The sequence below is a fragment of the Triticum urartu genome, chromosome 5 (assembly GCF_003073215.2).
Source record: "Triticum urartu cultivar G1812 chromosome 5, Tu2.1, whole genome shotgun sequence".
NCBI lineage: Eukaryota > Viridiplantae > Streptophyta > Magnoliopsida > Poales > Poaceae > Triticum > Triticum urartu.
In genome coordinates this window covers 510333698-510355149 of record NC_053026.1, presented here as the reverse complement: position 1 = coordinate 510355149, position 21452 = coordinate 510333698, and the positions used below count along the sequence as shown (strand labels likewise).

The 21452-nt window shown below is 48.5% G+C and overlaps 1 protein-coding gene across 1 annotated transcript; it reads left to right on the top strand.

Annotated features, from left to right (window-relative positions):
• Nucleotides 1-12167: 12167 nt before the first annotated feature.
• On the top strand, nucleotides 12168-19430 carry LOC125507256. Its single transcript, XM_048671897.1, has 3 exons — nucleotides 12168-13001; nucleotides 17742-17829; nucleotides 18414-19430. The coding sequence occupies exons 1-3, from the start codon at nucleotides 12427-12429 to the stop codon at nucleotides 19083-19085; spliced, it is 1335 nt and encodes a 444-aa protein (XP_048527854.1). The 5' UTR covers nucleotides 12168-12426; the 3' UTR covers nucleotides 19086-19430.
• The last annotated feature ends 2022 nt before the right edge of the window (nucleotides 19431-21452 follow it).

Below are 21452 nucleotides of genomic sequence, written 5' to 3'. Positions count from 1 at the left end.
ATCCCAAATTGCTCATCTTGTGAAATTAACTGCTGAAATTTCGGATAAGAAGGCTACCTTAGTTAATAAGATGGCCTCTAAACCGGATTGCTATGAAAATAATGATGAAGATCTAAAAGTTATTGATGTGTCCCCTATTAAATCTTTGTTTTGTAATATGAATCTTGATAATGATGGGACCGAATATGATCCACCTTTACCTAGAAGGCGTTCTAAGAATTCGGAATTTGTTGATCTTGATGCTAAATTTGATAAAAGTGGGATTGAAGAAATTAAAACCCTAGATGTTGCTAAACCACTATTATAGATTTCAAGGAATTTAACTATGAAAATTGCTCTTTGATTGATTGTATTTCCTTGTTGCAATCCGTGCTAAATTCTCCTCACGCTTATAGTCAAAATAAAGCGTTTACTAAACATATCATTGATGTCTTGATGCAATCTTATGAAGAAAAACTTGAATTGGAAGTTTCTATCCCTAGAAAACTTTATGATGAGTGGGAACCAACTATTAAAATTAAAATTAAAGATCATGAATGCTATGCTTTATGTGATTTGGGTGCTAGTGTTTCCACGATTCCAAAGACTTTGTGTGATTTGTTAGGTTTCCGTGATTTTGATGATTGCTCTTTAAACTTGCACCTTGCGGATTCCACTATTAAGAAACCTATGGGAATAATTAATGATGTTCTTTTTGTTGCAAATAGGAATTATGTGCCCGTAGATTTTATTGTTCTTGACATAGATTGCAATCCTTCATGTCCTATTATTCTTGGTAGACCTTTCCTTAGATGGATTGGTGCAATTATTGATATGAAGGAAGGAAATATTAGATTCCAATTTCCATTAAGTAAAGGCATGGAACACTTTCCTAGAAAGAAAATTAAATTACCTTATGAATCTATTATGAGAGCCACTTATGGATTGCCTACCAAAGATGGCAATAGCTAGATCTATTCTTGCTTGTTATGCCTAGCTAGGGGCGTTAAACGATAGCGCTTGTTGGGAGGCAACCCAATTTTATTTTTATTCCTTGTTTTTTGCTCCTGTTTAGTAATAAATAATTTATCTAGCCTATGTTTTGGTTGTGTTTTTTGTGTTTAATTAGTGTTTGTGCCAAGTAGAACCGTTTGGAAGACTTGGGGAAAGTCTTGTTGAACTTGCTGTAAAACCAGAAACTTTAGCGCTCATGAGAACTGCTGCCATTTTTATTTGGAAAGCGATATTTAGTTAATTCTTTTTGAATATGATTAATAGATAAATTCCTCACGTCTAGAAATTTATTTTAGAATTTTTGGGGTTCCCGATCTTGCGCTAGCTACAGATTACTACAGATTGATCTGTTTTTGACAGATTCTGTTTTCCATGTGTTGATTGCTTATTTTGATGAATCTATGGCTAGTAAAATAGTTTATAAACCATAGAGAAGTTGGAATACATTAGGTATAACACCAATATAAATAAAGAATGAGTTCATTACAGTACCTTGAAGTGGTCTTTTGTTTTCTTTCGCTAACGGAGCTCACAAGATTTTCTACTTTAAGTTTTGTGTTGTGAAGTTTTCAAGTTTTGGGTGAATTCTATGATGGATTATGGAACAAGGAGTGGTAAGAGCCTAAGCTTGGGGATGCCCATGGCACCCCCAAGATAATCTAAGGACACCTACAAGCCAAAGCTTGGGGAAGCCCCGGAAGGCATCCCCTCTTTCGTCTACTTCTATCGGTAACTTTACTTGGAGCTATATTTTTATTCGCCACATGATATGTGTTTTTCTTGGAGCGTCTTGTATGATTTGAGTCTTTGATTGTTATTTTACCACAATCATCCTTTCTGTACACACCTTTTGAGAGAGCCATACATGATTTGGAATTTGTTAGAATATTCTATGTGCTTCGCTTATATCTTTTGAGTTATGTAGTTTTGCTCTAGTACTTCACTTATATCTTTTAGAGCATGGTGGTGGATTTTGAGAGTCTTAAATATCATGGAAATTTTCTTAAAATCCTAATATGCTAGGTATTCAAAGTTAGTAAAATTTTGTTAAGAGTGTTTTGAATACTAAGATAAGTTTGATGCTTGATGATTGTTTTGAGATATGGAGGTAATAATATCAAAGTCGTGCTAGTTGAGTAGTTGTGAAATTGAGAAATACCTGTGTTGAGGTTTGCATGTCCCGTAGCATGCACGTATGGTAAATTTTATGAAAGAAATTTGAAACATGAGGTGTTACTTGATTGTCTTCCTTATGAGTGGCGGTCGGGGACGAGCGATTGTCTTTTCCTACCAATCTATCCCCCTAGGAGCATGCGCGTAGTACCTAGGTTTTTGATGACTTGTAGATTTTTGCAATAAGTATGTGAGTTCTTTATGACTAATGTTGAGTCCATGGATTATACGCACTCTCGCCCTTCCATCCTTGCTAGCCTCTTCGGTACCGTGCATTGCCCTTTCTCACATTGAGAGTTGGCGCAAACTTCACCGGTGCATCCAAACCCCGTGATATGATACGCTCTTTCACACATAAACCTCCTTATATCTTCCTCAAAACAGCCACCATACCTACCTATTATGGCATTTCCATAGCCATTCCGAGATATATTGCCATGCAACTTTCCATCATTTCGTTCATCATGACACATTCATTATTGTCATATTGCTTAGCATGATCATGTAGTTGATATAGTATTTGTGGCAAAGCCACCGTTCATAGTTCTTTCATACATGTCACTCTTGGTCCATTGCATATCCCGGTACACCGTCGGAGGCATTCATATAGAGTCATCTTTTGTTCTAGTATCGAGTTGTAATCATCGAGTTGTAAATAAATAGAAGTGTGATGATCATCATTTTCTAGAGCATTGTCCCAAGTGAGGAATATAAAAAAAGGCCATAAAAAGAGAAGGCCCAAAAAATGAGAGAAAAAGAGAGAAGGTACAATGTTACTATCCTTTGCCACACTTGTGCTTCAAAGTAGGACCATAATCTTCACGATAGAGAGTCTCTTGTCTTGCCACTTTCATATGCTAGTGGAATTTTTCATTATAGAACTTGGCTTGTATATTCCAACAATGGGCCTCCTCAAGTGCCCTAGGTCTTCGTGAGCAAGCAAGTTGGATGCACACCCACTAGTTTCTTTTGTTGAGCTTTCATACATTTATAACTCTAGTGCATCCGTTGCATGGCAATCCCTACTCCTTGCATTAACATCAATCGGTGGGCATCTCCATAGCCCATTGATTAGCTTCATTGATGTGAGACTTTGTCCTTTTTTGTCTTCTCCACATAACCCCCCTCATTATATTCTATTCCACCCATAGTGCTATGTCCATGGCTCGCGCTCATATATTGCGTGAAAGTTTATAGGTTTGAGATTACTAAAGTATGAAACAATTGCTTGGCTTGTCATCAGGGTTGTGCATGATGAGAGCATTCTTGTGTGACGAAAATGAAACATGACTAAACCATATGATTTTGTAGGGATGAACTTTCTTTGGCCATGTTATTTTGAGAAGACATAATTGCTTAGTTTGTATGCTTGAAGTATTATATTTTTATGTCAATATGAAATTTTGTCTTGAATCTTTCGGATCTGAATATTCATACCACAATTAGGAAGAATTACATTAAAATTATGCCAAGTAGGACTTCGCATCAAAACTTCTCTTTTTATCATTTACCTACTCGAGGACGAGCAGGAATTAAGGTTGGGGATGCTTGATACGTCTCCAATGTATCTATAATTTTTGATTTCTCCATGCTATATTATCTACTGTTTTGGACCATATTGGCCTTTATTTTCCATCGAGGATAACAAGATGGGGTTTTCTTCATATTGCATGAGTCTATCCCTCTACATCATGTCATCTTGCTTAAGGCATTACTCTGTTTTTAACTTAATACTCTAGATGCATGCTGGATAGTGGTCGATGAGTGGAGTAATAGTAGCAGATGCAGGCAGGAGTCGGTCTACTTATCTTGGACGTGATGCCTATATACATGATCATGCCTAGATATTCTCATAATTATGCTCAATTCTGTCAATTGCTCAACAGTAATTTGTTCACCCACCGTAGAATACTTATGCTCTCGAGAGAAGCCACTAGTGAAACCTATGGCCCCCGGGTCTATCTTTATCATATTGATCTCCTACTACTTAGTTATTTCCTTTGCTATTTATTTTGCCTTTATTTTACTTTGCATCTTTATCACAAAAATACCAAAAATATTATCTTTATCATATCTGTCAGATCTCACTCTCGTAAGTGGCCTTATAGGGATTGACAACCCCTTTTTGCGTTGGTTGCGAGGATTTATTTGGTTTGTGCAAGTACGAGGGACTCGCGCGTAGCCTCCTACTGGATTGATACCTTGGTTCTCAAAAACTGAGGGAAATACTTACGCTACTTTGTTGCATCATCCGTTCCTCTTCGGGGAAAACCAACACAGTGCTCAAAAGGAAGCACTAGGACAATATATTTTAGTTCAACATTTTCTGATTGAGTTTCATATGGTTGTGCCCAAAATTGTCTAACTACTACTTTATTTTAATTTTGCTAAGGTCATCCTTTGCAGATCAAGGCATGAATCCTTAGAGAGGTTTCAAGTTCCGCTTGATGCAACCATCACATTCCAGTGCACCCTCATGAAGATGTTGTTGGCCCAGGACTTAAATTGCCTTGTCATCAACGAGCCACACCACCCCTTCTCGGGTGCCCTGGTAGGAGAGCTCTTGCACATGCTTATGGGATGGAACCTGGGGAGAGGGCCACGTTCTACCTTGAATATGATCATGAGAAAATCATGGTCTACTACAGGCCTTTTGGCAGCTCTGTTTCACTTACTCCAGACTACGACCCCGAGTTTGCTTGCCGAAGAGTCTTGATAGTACACATGCATGGCAGATCATATTATGTTATTAGCACCTCTATTTAGGTGAAGATGTATGCTACTTGCCTCTTTTTAGTACTCTGTTGGACTTTGTTAATTATTACATTGTTGAACTTAAATGTTGTTATTTGCCTCTATTTAGTACTATCAAAACATGATTTTATTTATGTTGGTAAACTCGATTATGCTATCATTTGGTTGGGAAAGGGATACTCTACAACTTTTATCTCAATTATGAAAACCAAATTGATTGCACGGTGCCAATATGACATGTCACTACTGATGAATATTGCCGGTGGTGTTGCCACGTGGCACACCATCAAGACCTACAATACTGTTGACATGGGCTCCAACACCACCACTATTTTCAAACAGCGGTGCCATATTGGTGGCGCACGGTGTCCACGCCAACAAGGCCTATTTTATCACGCCATAGCTAGACATTTCTGTACTAGTGTCACGGTTGTTGAGAGAATAAGCATTGTCATGGAGGGAAACATAGGGAGAGGGTCGGGCCTCAAACAAGAAGAAGGATGATCATGAGCCGTTTCGCATCACCTTCAAGAAGGAACAAGGCGCCCAAAGTTGTCATTGTTGCGAGTGCTGAAGCAGTGCAAGAATTTCTCCTGTAGCCAGAGTAGAGCCACATCTTATAGAAGCGACAACAGCACACACTCACATGGTACGAATAGCATCGATGACAAGACGTAAATCACCAAATGGCAATGGGTGAAAGAATGGTGCAACTACTGAGGCAGATGGGGCACGATAAACCTATGCTGAACAGGGCCTACGAGGACCTTGTGTGGGACGAGCAGAAGACGGGTAGACCAATGAAAGATCTGTCCAACACAGAGGTTGTTCGTCCATGTCTAGAGCTGGTAGATTCTAGTGCTGAACGACCCAAACAACAGTTGTGGGCGAGAGTAGCTCGCTGTGTCGGAGGTAGAGGCCTGGTAGGCCACACGCCGCATGGGGGCACACAAAGCAGGTGGGCGACATTGTGGCACCCGATGGTGCTGTAGACATCCGGGGGCGACTTTGTGGCGCCCGGTGGTGCCAGAGACATCAAGAGTGCGGAGAGGCAATGTAGGTTGAAGCCAATGCTCACATTGGGGCTCAGCCGGTGCCACATCCACCAAGGACAAGGAGGAGGCAACCCTGCACGCCATGGCGCGGACCACCATAGGTGGATTGCGAAGGCTAGACACCCAGATCCGGCAAGGATCGGGTACAACCGGGTGCGGCCAGTGCGGGATGGATGGTGGAGAGAAGCAGCATTGCTGGAGAACCATCTGAGAAGGTTGAGGAGTGAATGGGAGGAGTGAAGTTAGGCAAGTAGTGGTCGCAGCGTCCGTGTGTGGTATAGCCGTGGGAAGATGCAACGAGGCAGAGACGACGGGTGAGCAAACATGGGACCGCGTTGGAGGTAGGGGATGGATGGGTGTGCATGGGGAGCATGCCACACATGGGCGTTGGTGCGAGATGAGGTAAGTCTGGATTTGTGTCGAAAGTAGAGAACGAAGCTGTGATCTAAAGGAGGGCGGCGACCGTGGATTGTGCGCATCTTGGCCATCGCCATTGGGTTTTGCCCTTGGCCTCCTCCAGGGATGATGATTGCAGGGTTGGCAATGGTGATGGGCTCTGTGGGTGGCGGCGTGGGGGCCACCGAGGTAGCGAGACCGACGCAAGAGGCAGGGGAAACTTTTCACAAAGTTTGAGTTAGGGGGGGAGTACTTGTAATCACACATATTGTGGTTGATTAGTTACTAAACATACCTCTGTCTCGTTTGTCTTCATGTCTGGAGTAGAGGAACAATCCCAACCACCGCCTCCAAAATTCTCCCCCACGCCTCTGCATCGGTCTCCCTCCACTTTCTCGCCTGGCGGCAAGAGAGGAGTGAGAACCTGTTCGTATGTTCCTTTTTTATTCTTAGGTTTTGTTTCCCTGATGATGTCATCAAGGTGATGGTGGTCTCTCCCTACCTCAATGACGCCCGATCCGGCACTAGCAAAGGGCCTGTGTGAGTTTTTGTCCCCGGATCTAATGGCTCTCTTTAGATTTCTGGCCTTTCTTTTATTTTTGTCCCCGGATCTAGTAGTTCTCTTCGGATCATGGTCTTCCATGGGCAGTGTTGAGTATATGTGTTATGTGTATATTGTGTATTGGGCCCGCCTTCTATTTCTTTGTATAGATGAGGTCCGTGGCCCACCTATGTACATCATATATACATGCCTATGCACAAGAGCAATATATCGTGCAATCATAATCTCATACATGGTATTAGTTTTTAGGTTCTAACCTAGTCTTCCGCTCCGCCACTACGCGCCTCCTCACGCGCCACTGCTGCCGCCAGTCTTCTCCTCGGCCACCGCAGTTTTCCTCCCCCCCGGTCCCGCCACTAGCCTCGCACGTGACCCCACTCGCTCCCGATCGCTGCGATCCACATCGCTGCTGCCCACGCCCGATCGCCACCAGACTCGCGTTGCCTTTTGCCGCCAGCTGCCAGACGCCACGCGACGCGCCGTTTGCTGCCAGAAGCCACGCGACGCGCTCGCCAGCTCGACCCACATAGCTATAGCCCCGCAACCCCCTCGCTAGCTCGCCACCCCATCGCTAGCCCGATCCAGCCATCTGCCGCTGCATCTCTCGAGCCGCTGCACTCTCATCGCCCGCTCACCTCGCAAGCCGCTGCTGCCGCCGACCCGTCCCGTTTGTGTCGTGTCGTCTGTCACATCCTCCGCGTCCACCAATTTCAACCCGTTCGCCGATGCCAATCCTCCCAACGTCAACGACATCCGCAACCTCAACATCTTCGAGCGGATGCCGGTTCGTCTCTCGCAGGCGGACTCCTCCTACTACACGTGGAAGACGTACTTTTCCCTCGTGTTCCGGTAGTATCACTTCATCCACCACGTGGACGGCACCGTCGACTCCAGCCCCGTCCCTGAGTTTCATGACTAGTCCACCATTGACACCATGATCATCCGTTGGTTCTTCCTCACCATCTCGCCGGACCTTTTCTAGACGGTCGTAGCGGACGGTGACGATGCCTGTGCCGTGTGGACCAAGCTGAACGGGCTCTTCACCGACAACCAGCTTGAGCGTCACGTTTTTTTGCAGCAAGAGTTTTTTGGGTGCCACCAGGACAACACCTCCGTCGCTGACTATTGTAGCCACCTAAAGACTCTCGCTGACGAGCTCCGTGATATTGGCGCGAAGATCAATGATGACCTCCTCCTCAGCACGCTCACCGTTGGGCTCAACAAGGACTTCGGCAACAGCGGCGAACCTCAGCCTCATCCCCAACCCGTTCTTCACCAAGTTCGTTGCGTACCTTCGCTAGGAGGAGCGGCGGATGAAGCAGGTGAAGGCGCAGGCCATCCACACCGTTCTCGCTGCCGGCACCACCCTCGGCGCCTCCCGCTGCTCCGGCCGCGCCCCCGCTGCCGCACCACCCGGCGCCCCAGTAGCCGGGGCTGCTTCCACTGCCCTATGGACCGCCCGCCCCTCCCTCCCCTCCTACTGAACGACGCGGCGGGGGCCGACGCGCTGGGGGCCACCGCGGTAGTCAGCAGCAGCAGTCGCAGGGCACCGGCCCGCCCTGTCAGCAGCAGTCACATCAGCAACAGTTCCAGGTGCCCCCTCCGTGGGCCTCCGGCTACAACCTATGGACCGGTGTTGTTTATGCCTACACCATGCCGGTTCCACGGGCTCCTGCACCGACTCTTCCCGTGCCGCGCCTGCCGGCGCACCAGGCGTACTACGCGGCTCCACAGCTGAACAGCACCTACGGTGTCCCTACGGCCCCGCCGGTCCTGCCGCCGGCACCTTGGGATCCGGCGTTCCTCGCCGCGCTGCACACGCGGCTACGCCGAACAACTACACTGGACACGGTGATTGGTACATGGACACCGGGGCTACGGCTCACATGTTTGCTCATCCTGGTAATCTTGTCTCCTTCACTCCCGTCACCACCGACCGCCGCATCATTGTTGGTGACGGTTCCACACTTCCTATTACACATGTCGGGCACACTTCTTTTCCATCCACTTCCATGCCTATTGCTTTGTCTAACATACTTGTGTCTCCTCATCTTATTAAGAACCTTGTTTCTGTTCGTTGTTTAACTCGTGAAAATCCAATTACTGATAAATTTGACAAGCTTGGTTTTTGTGTCAAGGACACTCGAACCAGGATGGTACTTCACCATTGTGACAGCCTCGATGAGCTCTATCTGGTGCATCCGCCGTCCACGTCCACCACCGCATCGGTTGCTCTCTCCGCTGGCGTCGATCTCTGGCACACTCATTTGGGTGAGCCCAACCCCGTCACACTTCATCATATTCTTAGGAGCTTCATCATATTCACACCTGTCATGCCTGTCGTGTCGGCAAACATGTTCGCCTCCCATTTAATAACTCCGCCACCATAGCTTCTTTTCCTTTTCAGTTGATTCATAGCGATGTGTGGACCTCTCCGGTTCCTAGTAATTCAGGCTATTTATATTATTTGGTTATCCCTGATGATTATTCTCACTATGTGTGGACGTTTCCTTTATGACGAAAGTCGAATGCACTCTCCACTTTGACGGCTTTTTACTCCTATGTCAGCACACAGTTTGGGCGTCCCATCCTTGCTCTTTAGACTGACAATGGAAAAGAGTTCGACAACCTTGCTTTTCGCACTTTTCTGTCGCACCACGGCACACTTTTTCATCTCATATGCCCGTATACTTCACGGCAGAACGGTCGAGCCGAACGCATCCTTCGCACTCTGAACGACTGCGTTCGCACGCTCCTGCTCCATGCTAATGTGCCGCCTCGTTTCTGGCCGGACGCACTCGCTACTGCTTCACTTCTCCTTAACCTTCGCCCCTGCCGCCCACGGTGGAACTATGCACCTCACCATCTTCTCTTCGGTACGACCCATCTTATAATGGCTTGCATATTTTTGGGTGCCTTTGCTATCCTAGCACTGCCGACTCCGCTCCTCACAAACTCGCACCTCGTTCTGTCGCTTGTATCTTCATCAGTTATCCCTCTAACTCCAAGGGGTATCTGTGCTACGATCACGTCTCCCGCCGTGTGTTCACTTCCCGACACGTTTACTTTGATCAGCATGTGTTTCCGTTTCAGCAGGTACCCCCGGCTGTTCCTCCCGCCACCGGTGACGCGGGCTCCTCGACGCCTCTCCCAGGGTAGTCGCGCGCCTCTCTTGGCCCGCCCTGGCTTTGAGGCGCGCCCCCCCGCATGCGGCTCCTCCTACAACCGCGGCGATGGCGCCTGCGGCGCCCCCGGCGCCCCGTGCCCGCGGCGCCCTCGGCGCCTGCAGAGCCCTTGGAGCCCCGGTGCCCGCGGCCCTCCCGGCACCCGCCCCCCCCCCCCCCCCCCCCCCCCCGGTGCCCGTGTCGGGTCCGGTCACCCGCGCCCGTACGGGTGTTTTTCGCCCGAGCTCGCGTTACGCCGCAGATGACTACGTCCATGCGGCGTCCACGTCTGAGCCATCACCCTTGCCGTCCTCCGTTCGAGCCGCTCTTCGTGACCCGCTCTGGATGGCTGCGATGCAAGAGGAGTTTGACGCCCTGTTGCGCAACCGGACGTGGCAGCTTGTTCCCCGTCGCCAACGTGATTACCGGGAAGTGGGTCTTCAAATACAAGCTCCGTCCCGATGGTACCCTTGATCGCTATAAAGCGTGTTGGGTCGTTCGTGGCTTCCGACAGCGTGCTGGCATCGACTTCACCGACACCTTCGCTCCGGTCGTCAAGCCCGGTACGATACGCACGATTCTCCACCTTGCGCTCTCCCGGGGTTGGCTGGTGCACCAGATGGACGTCTCCAACGCCTTCCATCATGATCATCTCGAGGAGCAGGTCTTCTGCCAGCAGCCCACATGGTTTGTTGACCCGGTGCTTCCCGATCACGTGTGCCTGCTTTCGCGGTCCTTGTACGGACTCAAGCAGGCTCCGCGTGCCTGGTACCAGCGCATCGCGGCGTTTCTCCACCAGCTTGGGTTCAGCTCTACCCGCTCGGACGCCTCGCTCTTCGTCTATCATTAGGGCTCTGACACGGCCTACTTGCTGCTCTATGTCGACGACATCATCTTGACGGCATGTACGGCTGGTCTCCTCAGTCAACTCAAGGCTCGTCTCCGTGCTGAGTTCGCCATCAAGGACTTGGGTTCTTTGCACTACTTCCTTGGTGTCGAGGTAGTGCACCGTCCGGATGGCTTCTTCCTTCATCAGCGAAAGTACGCTCATGAGCTCCTGGAGCGCGCCGGCATGCTTAACTGCAAGCCCGCCGCCACGCCTGTTGATACGAAGGCCAAGCTTTCTGCCACGGATGGTTATCCTGCTTCAGATGCTGCTTTCTATCGGTCTATCGTTTGTGCTCTCCAGTACCTCACCCTGACTCGACCGAAGATCCAGTACGCCGTGCAGGAGATGTATCTTCATATGCATGCTCCTCGAGATGTTCACTGGGCTGCCGTCAAGCGGATTCTCTGCTATGTCTGTGGCACTATGGATCTTGGCGTCACGTTTCACGCCTGCGCCGACACCGACCTATGGGAGTGTATGATGATTTGCTAATTGATGAAATTGATTTCTTACCAATAGAAACATAAAAACCAATGGAGATGATTCAACTGTTGATGGTTATGGTATAGTCCACTTTTTTTTGGAGAAAGAAGGGTCTGTCTAGTAGCACATCTCATGACTCAATTAAACTAGAAAAAAAAAGATAGAAGAAAACAATCACGAATTTTAGCGTAAAATTAATGCCATAGGACTTAGATGTGCAATGCTTAGAGCACATCTAGATGTGCTCTAGCAAACTCGACAAAAAGAAGAAAACAACAACGCATCCTTGATTTGTTAGTCTATCTAGAATCAGTTCCCGTGGCTCACACGCCTGGAAGGCCACCGCAAATCCCTCCGATATACAAGTACGATATGCAAAAAGGTTGTTCTCGCACGATTACAACTTTTGATTGGAGAAAAATGATGTGTTCCCGAAAAGAAAAGTAGGGAACAAAGATATAGTGTGCTCATCCATGGATTACGGCGTCGAAACGTCTAGAAGGGCACCACAGCCTTCAAACCCTTCCGAGATGAACAATCTTGGGGTGAACAAACAGACACCGGAGCATCTCATGGCAAACCAGAAAAAAAATGTAACAAAAGTAGCACCGTGGTCGTACGTCCAAGCAAGAGCTACAGGCTACAGCTAGCTACCTCGATGAAGCAACGTAACGGATCAGATTGATCGCAAACTGGACATGTAATAAAACGCGCGCCATGAAACCAGTCTGTCGAGAGAGAGTCCATTTCCACCCGAGCGTCCACGTCGTGGCGGGTATCCAACCCGTTGCCAGTAGCCCCTAACAACTCTTCTCCTGCATACTATATACTCACCTGCTTGATTCCCCGCTTCTAGTTCTCATCGGAGCTGCAATCCATCGACCCTCAGCACAACGGCTTAACGCGCGCCACCCCCCGCGCTACGCTGCACACTCCGGTGCTATACGGTCTCCACAGATGGACGCCGACGCTGCCTCCCCGTCGGACCAGCACAGGACGGTGTGGACGGAGCCGCCCAAGAGGCCGGCGGGGCGGATCAAGTACAAGGAGACGCGCCACCCGCTGTACCGCGGCGTGCGGCGTCGGGGGCGGCACGTGCGGTGGGTGTGCGAGGTGCGCGTGCGCGGCACCAAGGAGACAAGGCTCTGGCTCGGCACCTTCCGCACCGCCGAGATGGCGGCGCGAGCGCACGACTCCGCCTCGCTTGCTCTCTCCGGAAGCGCCGCCTGCCTCAACTTCGCCGACTCCGCCTGGCGGATGCTGCCCGTCCTCGCCGCTGGGTCTTCCAGCTTCAGCAGCGCGCGGGAGATCAAGGACGCCGTCGCCGTCGCTGTCGTAGCGTTCCAGCGGCAGCGCTCCATCGCGTCGAAGGACGTCCAAGGCTCGCCGACGCCGAGCGAGCTGTCCACGTCCAGCGATTTGCTGGACGAGCACTGGTTTGGCGGCACGGATGCCGGATCGTACTACTCGCCGGGCATGTTCATGGAGCCGCCGGAGCGGCCTGAAAACCGCGAGCTCGGTGCCGGCGACGTGTAAAGTTTATAGTTGGTTCTGTACTTCTGTCCCACCAAATATGGGAAGAAACAGAGGGGAATATTTTCCCTCATATGGTCCATGTGTGTTCGTTCATATTGAAAGCCTCCGGTTTCTACTTTGAGAAAGGGCATATTTGCACTTGCGTGTTCTGTGAATAAAGAATACAGTAGTACTTCAGTTATTGTGGACCTGAAGCACTCACGATCTTATATAAGGTACTGCTACTATATTTTATGTTAGTGTAGAAACAAGAAAAAAAACATTAAAATATAAGACCGTATTTTATGGCAATTCGACTTTGTCTTATAGGAGAACCGAAAAAAAATGTATTTTGGTAGGGAGGGATCGAGAGTGCACATTAGGGAAGTGACCACAATGGAGTTAGTAGACGGCTTTGAAAGAGAAATTCAACTGCATGTACTATTCGTGGAGGTGTGGTGACGAGAAATATCTGAACATCAGGGCAGGGATAACCGTTTAACAACTAACAAATTGCATTAATTAGCTGATGTAGTTAACGTCAATCCAGATGATGTGTTGGATTCACTTTGGGTCATGGGGCCGGCTGGCTAAGTTATTGGAAACTTAACCTCTTCCAGATCCCCTTTATTTGCATTATTCTCAAAAACACAGAGTTTCTGCACTCAGGTGCGTATGCACCTACATGACCCGTGAAATAAGAAGTAAAAAATAGAGAAAATATACAAACAATTCTGATTTCTTTGTGATAAACAAATTGAATATTTTTACCAACATGCAAAGTTTTGTACTGAATGTTTCCATGAAAGTCTGAGAAAAATGATGTTCCAAAAGGACAATATTTAGAGCACATTGAAACTTTGCATGTTGCTAAAACATTCAGTACTGTTTGTAAAAAAAATCAGATTTGTTGAAAACTATTTATATTTTTTCAGAATTTGGTGTTCATCATGGCATGGTTGCATATGCACCCACTACTAGAACATCACTTCAGAAATGTCATGTCATATTGAATAGTATTACATATTCGAAACAATATTTTATTGTACACATAAAAAAACAAAAGATTCTGCTAAGAGGTTGGAGTGGATGAATTTGTTATAATATGTATGAGAAAGTAATTCCAAATATATTTTTCTATGAATTTCACTCCTACAAATAAAAGAACGCAGGTAGAAAGACACACTCACAATTCCTTGGAGCGCTAAGCGAGTTATAGCTTTCACTCATTTTCATTAGGGGCCCATAAGGAAGTTATAACGTCCATCTCTTATCGCAAAAAAAAAAAACGTCCATCACACAATGAGACAGTCGCGTGCTGCTTTTTTTTTTGGAGCAAACTAAGCTCCAAAATGTCCCCGAAGATGCAGGAAGAAGATATCCCATATACAAGAGGTACCAACTTCATGCATTCCTTCCACGCAGCGGAGGGGGCATTATTATAACACCCCGTTTGTCTTGCAATAATTAAATTCGACTCATTCAGTTGAATTCCAAAGCCAATTCCGTTTAATTTTGAGTTTTCTATATAATTATATGAATTATAATGTTTATGTTTGGATGTCAGATGCAAATGAAGGTCACTACTATATGGAATTTAGCTTTTTAGAATTTCAACCTCGTGTTCACACATCAAATTTACTAGGAACGAATTAAATTAGCCCAACATTAACCACATAAAGAGCATCCACTTTGAGTTTATTAGCAGACCAATCCATACAAGTATGTGTAATGTAGGCTTCCATAAAACTTTGACATGTAAAATTTGAACCATGTGTTCACAGGTAAATTTCCATTTTTTTCCTTTTGGAATTTTTATAGACAATGACATTGTGATGAACAAATTTGAGCTTATTGGCAGATCACTTCATGCAAGTGAGTCTCATGTAGCTGTAAAGATGCCCTCGTAAATCTATGGTATTTACTTTCTCTGTAAAGAAATATAAAAGCGTTTAGATTTTTTTTGCGGGGTATAAAAGTGTTTAGATTACAAGAGTAGTGATCTGAATGCTCTTATAGTTTTTTACGGAGGGAGTACTATTTTTATCTCATGTTCACACTTTTTTTTGAAATTACAGTAAATTTTTATTCAAGCAAAAAAGAAAGTAAAACGGCAGGCCAACAGACACCACTAACGACAACGCTGCAGTACGTATACTTACGAAATGGTTCTAAAAATAGGCGCTATTCGTTCACGAGCGGTGACTATATCGGGGATCTGGCAGCTTAATCCACTCCACTGGCTGGTCCAGACGTACGCTACGCTAATTAATCCAGAAGATGTGGTACGGAAGCCATCTACTAGTCACTAGTCGGCCGATTGAGGCCAAGTTGGGGCCCTCGATCAGAGATCTTTTCACTGCTTCACGTCGTGATCACGAGCTGTCGCTTCCCCTCCGTCCTCTAAATCCTATGGCCAACTGGCACGATGCCAAGATGTGATGCGTTTGTCCTCACTTGGTTAGATATGTGGCTCCATCCACTAAAAAGAAGAAAGATATGTGGCTCCATTATGCTAGTTATTCTTCGGATGACTTGTAGCAAGGACGGGTAAAACGTACTACAAGGACGTACAACAGGTGAGGCAGCCAGCAAAGTGATTTGGACCCCCCCCCCCCCCGCGTCGTCTCCACCGAGGCGACTCGGGGGAAACCCTAAATCGCCGCCGCCGCACCCCTCCTTCCCCCCTCCCCTCCCCCTCCGCCGCCGCCAGACGTGTGCGCCGGCGTGCGCTCGACACCGATGAAGGTGGCGGCGGGGGATCCGGCGGCTCCACGTAGCGTGGAGGGCTCGGCATCCGGGGCGGCGGCCCCGGGCGGAGAGCGCCGGGTGGCCCGGGCGGCGGGCCACCCTGGCCGGAGCTGGTGAGGCGCCTCCCTCGGTCTCGCGGGGGATGAGGAGGTGTCGGTCCACGGTCGCTCGTGTGCGGCCTCCCCTGCGCGGTTGCCGTCGCCAGATGCATCTCATCCTCTCCGCCCCGATCTGCTCCTCCATCGCCGGATCCGGGTCCTCCCGGGCGTCGGCAGCGCGGATCTCGTCGAGGGGGTTGGTTCCGGGGGGAAACCCCTGGCCGGCGCAGCCACATCGCAGGCGACGCCCTGGGCGCCGTACCCCTCCCTGGAGACTGTGGTGAGGATCCTTCCCCCCTCCTTCCGTTCCCTGCTAGGTGAAAGTCTAGGTCCCCTGATTCGGACGGCGACGACACATCCGTGTCGTGTTTCTTCTTGGAGGCGCAGTCCGGGGATCGCAGGGGCGGCGAGAGAGTCGGGTTGTGGGTGTGATGGTGGAGGGTGGCAGCTTGGCTCGGCGCTTCACTGCCTTTTCTTCGGTGGCTCATCGTTGTTGCCCTTGTTGCTGCGTCTGTGGCCGACAGCTCTAGCCCTTTGGTGTGGTTTAACCGCGGACGACGACGGTGCTCGGAATGGTGTGCTCTGAGCTAGCATGTCTACTCCTAGTTCTTTCTTCATGTGCAGCTTGGGCGTCTTCCTCTGGGTTCTAGGGTGAATCGAGCTGCCGCCTGCCGGTGCGGCATCCTTCGAGCCAGGATGGGAGGGCAGGTGCCCTTTGCAGTGGCAGTTCTAGAGGAGTGTCAGTGCTGTCTTCGAGTTTGGCTACGATCACGAAGCTTCCGCGGTGGTGCATCCTCTCAAGTCCGTAGCTTGTCCGGTTGGTGTAGGTTGTCCTGTAGGGTGTTGGCGGCAGCATGGCGTGTTCTTGCTATCGCTGCTGCCTTTGAGTCTGTTTCGCTTTGCTCCTTGTATCAGCCGCTTGGTTCTCTTTTTGCTTTCCTTGTTAGTTGGTGTTCTTGTAATCCTGGCCGGTTGATGGCTTTGTTAATTCAAAGCCGGGCTTTTCTTGAGCCTTCGTTCTAATAAAAAACGTACTACAAGCGAACAAAAGTGATCCCTATGGCACATAATGGCAACACCACATGACATCAAATCATCCGGCCGTGTCTGTTTTGGGATAAACAAACACAAAGCGCGACCAAACGCATAGGAGTAAACGAACGAACGTCCATTTTTCGTTCTCTTTCGATTCATTCCCGACCCAACTTTGAGTTGCGTCGTGTTAGTGTCGAAACAGACACGCACGGACGGGCGCGACGCGTGCCCATGTCTTTCCCTGACCCTTCCGTTGGGGACACAGGCGCCCCCTTTTCTCTCCATCCTCCCAGCCACCCCCAAACCCCCGAACCCTACCCGCGAATGCCACCGCCATTTTCTCGGCTTCTCCCCTGCACGACGCACCCCCTCCTCCTCCCGCCCCACCCCCACCCCCCACCCCCCCGCCGTTGTCTCGGCCGCGTCGTTGTCCAGCCTGGCCGCCGGATTGTGTGCATCTGGCCACCTCATTTGTGCGCATCCAGCCACATCCTGCCGCCGGTGGGCTATGCCTAGCCATGGATAGGCCGGGCACCGGACCGCACAGCCCTGGCAACAACTCTGGGCCGCATGCACACATGGACTCCGCTTCTAGCCGCTCGGATCTACCCCGCCAGAATGGCCGACAAACATACGCCCGGCCGTCGTCCGGGGTCGGCGCTGCCCTAGCGTCTGGTCGGCTCACCGTTGCCGCTCATAAAGTGCGACAACTGCCCGCGTCAAGTCGTTCTCCGCGTTTCTACCACGCTGAAACATCAGGGGTGGGTGTTCATCAAGTGCAAAAAAAAGGTATATGCTTGTTTTTCTTCGGTTGTGCTTCTGGATTGGGCGTAATTTTAATAGCTCTTGGCTCATATGTAAATTTATGTGTAGGATAGATGCAAGTTTGGGTATTGGGAAGAAGAAATACATCGATCTATGGGAAGCAACGTCCATTTCTTTAGAATCAAAGAACAAAGAGGTATAAAAGATCGAGAATCTGCAGGTCAACAATAAAGGCATCAAGAAGATATTAATCCAATTTATGAGAGCAGTTATGGCAGTTGGATTTCTTATAAAATATCTAATTATGGTTCTTGTTTTTTTGTCTTACTATTCTAGTCAAGATTTGATAAATGTACTACCATGTATCAAAATGTCGTTGATGAAATAAATTGTGTTGGCAAAAAAGTGCATACAGCCGGACAAGATGGGGCCGAAATGCAGCTGCGTGTTGGACACATGACCGACATATCCACAAATCTGAGTGGACACCGCCTTATTGCCATCCTTAAACAGACAAAATTCAGATTAAACGAACGTCGGTTGGGTCGTGTGTGTTGGAGTTGCCCTGAGCAGAAGGAAGGAGATAGATATCGAGGGTGTGACCCTACCGCTTCGTTCGTCTCCTTCCGTGGCGCACCGCTGCCACAACCCGAGCGCCCCGCCGGGTAACCACTAGACCATCTTCTCTATTTATTCTTCCCCGCCTCGGTTCTCTTCTTCTCATCCCAACTCCACCGCTCAAACCAACCTGCAACTCTCAACGCAGCGACTTTCCACTAGTTTTTGACGCTGCAACCGATGGACACCGCCGCCCCCGGCTCCCCGCGTGAGGGGCACAGGACGGTGTGCTCCGAGCCGCCCAAGAGGCCGGCAGGGCGGACCAAGTTCAAGGAGACGCGCCACCCGCTGTACCGCGGCGTGCGGCGGCGGGGCCGGCTCGGGCAGTGGGTGTGCGAGGTGCGCGTGCGCGGCGCGCAAGGGTACAGGCTCTGGCTCGGCACCTTCACCACCGCCGAGATGGCAGCGCGCGCGCACGACTCCGCCGTCCTCGCGCTCCTCGACCGCGCCGCCTGCCTCAACTTCGCCGACTCCGCCTGGCGGATGCTGCCCGTCCTCGCGGCTGGCTCGTCCCGCTTCAGCAGCGCGCGGGAGATCAAGGACGCCGTCGCCGTCGCCGTCGTGGAGTTCCAGCGGCAGCGGCCCGTCCTGTCCACGCCAGAGACGCACGACGGCGAAAAGGACGTCCAAGGCTCACCGACGCCGAGCGAGCTGTCCACGTCCAGCGACTTGTTGGACGAGCACTGGTTTGGCGGCATGAACGCCGGCTCGTACTATGCGAGCTTGGCGCAGGGGATGCTCATGGAGCCGCCGGCCGCCAGAGCGCGGAGCGAGGATGGCGGCGAATACAGCGGCGTCCAGACGCCGCTTTGGAACACTTATCCGACTAATTAAGCCATGTACACTTTTAGAAACTACTCCTAGACTACTAGTGGTTGTGTTCGTCCAAATATGGGAAGATACAGAGTAAGCATCAGGAGCAATTTTTCTTCCCGTATTTGAGAGCTTCCGGTTTCTATTTGCAGGGATGAAGGACTGAATTTGTCTATAAACTATAAAGACCAAAGAAAAATGACCATATCTGGTAGCCTAGTACTCACAGGTGCACTGAATCTCCATGGACCGGAATCAAAATATCTTATGGCAACATGGAGAAGAAAACGACAAATGAAAAGGATGTCGCTGTTGAGTGCTACAACTTGACAAAAAAAATGGTTGTTGGACAGATTATATGCCAAAGCATATGATTCATCCTGGGTGTGAGTTTAAAATATCTCGAGTGTTAGAGTTGTGTCGACTATGGTACTCCCTCCGTCCTTGAAATAGAGGCGGAGGACGAAAAGAATTAAAGGTGTGGCGAACTTTTAAGAATTTTTCTTTATGCAAAACCATAATACGACGTGAAGGACACTTTCATGAGTGCTTGGGTTTGAGCTAGTGTCAATACCAAGTACTTCAAAATATCTTGTTAAATAGACAGTTCACGTTTCAAATTGTCACTAAAATTACTACAATTGCATATTATAAGTTGTTCAAAAATGTCAATAAAATCCAGAGAAAATTACCTCTCCCCTTTTCCTTTCGCTTTGCTAATCCCTTGTCCTTCCTATTCATACTGTTGGCGTAGATGATGCCGCACCGTGGTGCCGACCGTGAAGGACGCGACGTTGGCTAGGAGCAGCCTGCACTATGCCTTGCCACCGCTCTATGTGCCCTGCACGGCACCGGCCAGCCACCTGCTTGCTCGACGGCCACAACCACGGTCATCCGCCTCATCCTGGCTGGCCAGCCGCGGCCGCCGTTCTAGGTAGCGAGCTGCGCTGTGTTGATTGTGGTGTGCGTCTCAGTATGGGGGATTTTTTTTTTACTTTTTTTTAGGTAACGGTATGGTTTTTTAGCAAAGGAAATAGTATGGCTGTATAGGGGAGCTGGGCGTGTACTGCAGTGTGGGGGTCCTGTACAAGCGCGTTGGTTGGTGCTGGCTCGATGGCGACTTGGCCCAACTGCGTCTGCCGTGCGTTGGACTTGGGAAATGACAACCAGCATCGTGACCCAATGTTCTAGTGATTTTTCCAGCGATGAATGTGATTATGCCTAGTAGCGTATGTATACAAGAAAATTTGTACCGATTCAAGGTATGGCGGCCTCCAGCCCTTGCCCAGTGGGGTCCTCCGCCAGTGCTTGAAAAAGTGCACTTCCAACTTTCTTGAAAAGTTAATTTTTTTTATGTTTGACTGTATTTATACTATAATACACCAATATTTATGCCGTCAAATTAGTAGCATTCGATTCATGACATAATATATTTTCATCATATACTTATTTGGTTTCACAAATATTGATATATTTTTGCACAAACTCGGTCAAACTTTCAAATAGTTTGACTCTCCAACAAAGTTGGAAGTACACTCTTTCAAGAACGGAGGGAGTATGCAAATTAGATTACAGTTGGACTTTTGTAGTATTGTGTTTATATAGGATATGGAGTCCTGTCCTAATAGAACAGTTGTATCCTAGGCGTCTTGTATATAGGGGGGTAGACACATGATGTAACCTATGCCAACATTTTTTTTTGTGAATAGAGAGCTCTTATTACTCAATCACGGAGTTCTTACAATCATCAACCACCAACTCAAGGACCTTAGGAGGACCTGAACCGATCCAAGTCATAGTTCTACCTTCTAACCTAGCAAAAGTAGCAAGACTGTCACTAATTTATTTTGACTGCGAATAACATGAGTAATACAAGTTTCTCGAAGACTTCTCGAATGCCTAATTTCCTTCACCAGTGAAGCATAAACTGATCTATTTTATCTCCAGCTTCTGAATCATTGCGACCACCATTAGCGAGTCCATCTCTTTGGCTATAGGACGATCACTTCTTTGGATAGCTAGGGAAATCCCTTCCATACATGCACAGAGCTCCGCCTCCAAAGCATCCCGGCAAGCGAACAATTGCCTGCAGGCTGAAACAATAACAGAACCGGCCTCATCGCGCAAGATCATACCCGCGCCGGCTGATCCATTTTGTCCAAATGAGCCATCAGTGTTCAACATAACCCATCCATGCACAGGTGGCCTTGACTCCATAGTACTGTCCATAATAGCAATACGTACTGTAATTGTTTCATATGATATGAATGATTTCCCTTTGCAAGGATCTGCATGCTTATTCAGCTTAGTCCCAATCAGCGAGTCAAGGTAACTCTAGAGAAACCTGCAAGAAGCATCAACAAGAGGCGCTGATTTCTGGTGAAATAA

Bases quoted from the DNA above. Each gene is read 5' to 3' on its own strand.
- LOC125507256 (XM_048671897.1), top strand. From the start codon at position 12,427: ATGGACGCCGACGCTGCCTCCCCGTCGGACCAGCACAGGACGGTGTGG. The intron at 13,002-17,741 runs GTAAAGTTTATA...ATTTATGTGTAG, and splicing joins GAGCTCGGTGCCGGCGACGT to GATAGATGCAAGTTTGGGTA. The intron at 17,830-18,413 runs GTATAAAAGATC...ACTTTCCACTAG, and splicing joins TAGAATCAAAGAACAAAGAG to TTTTTGACGCTGCAACCGAT.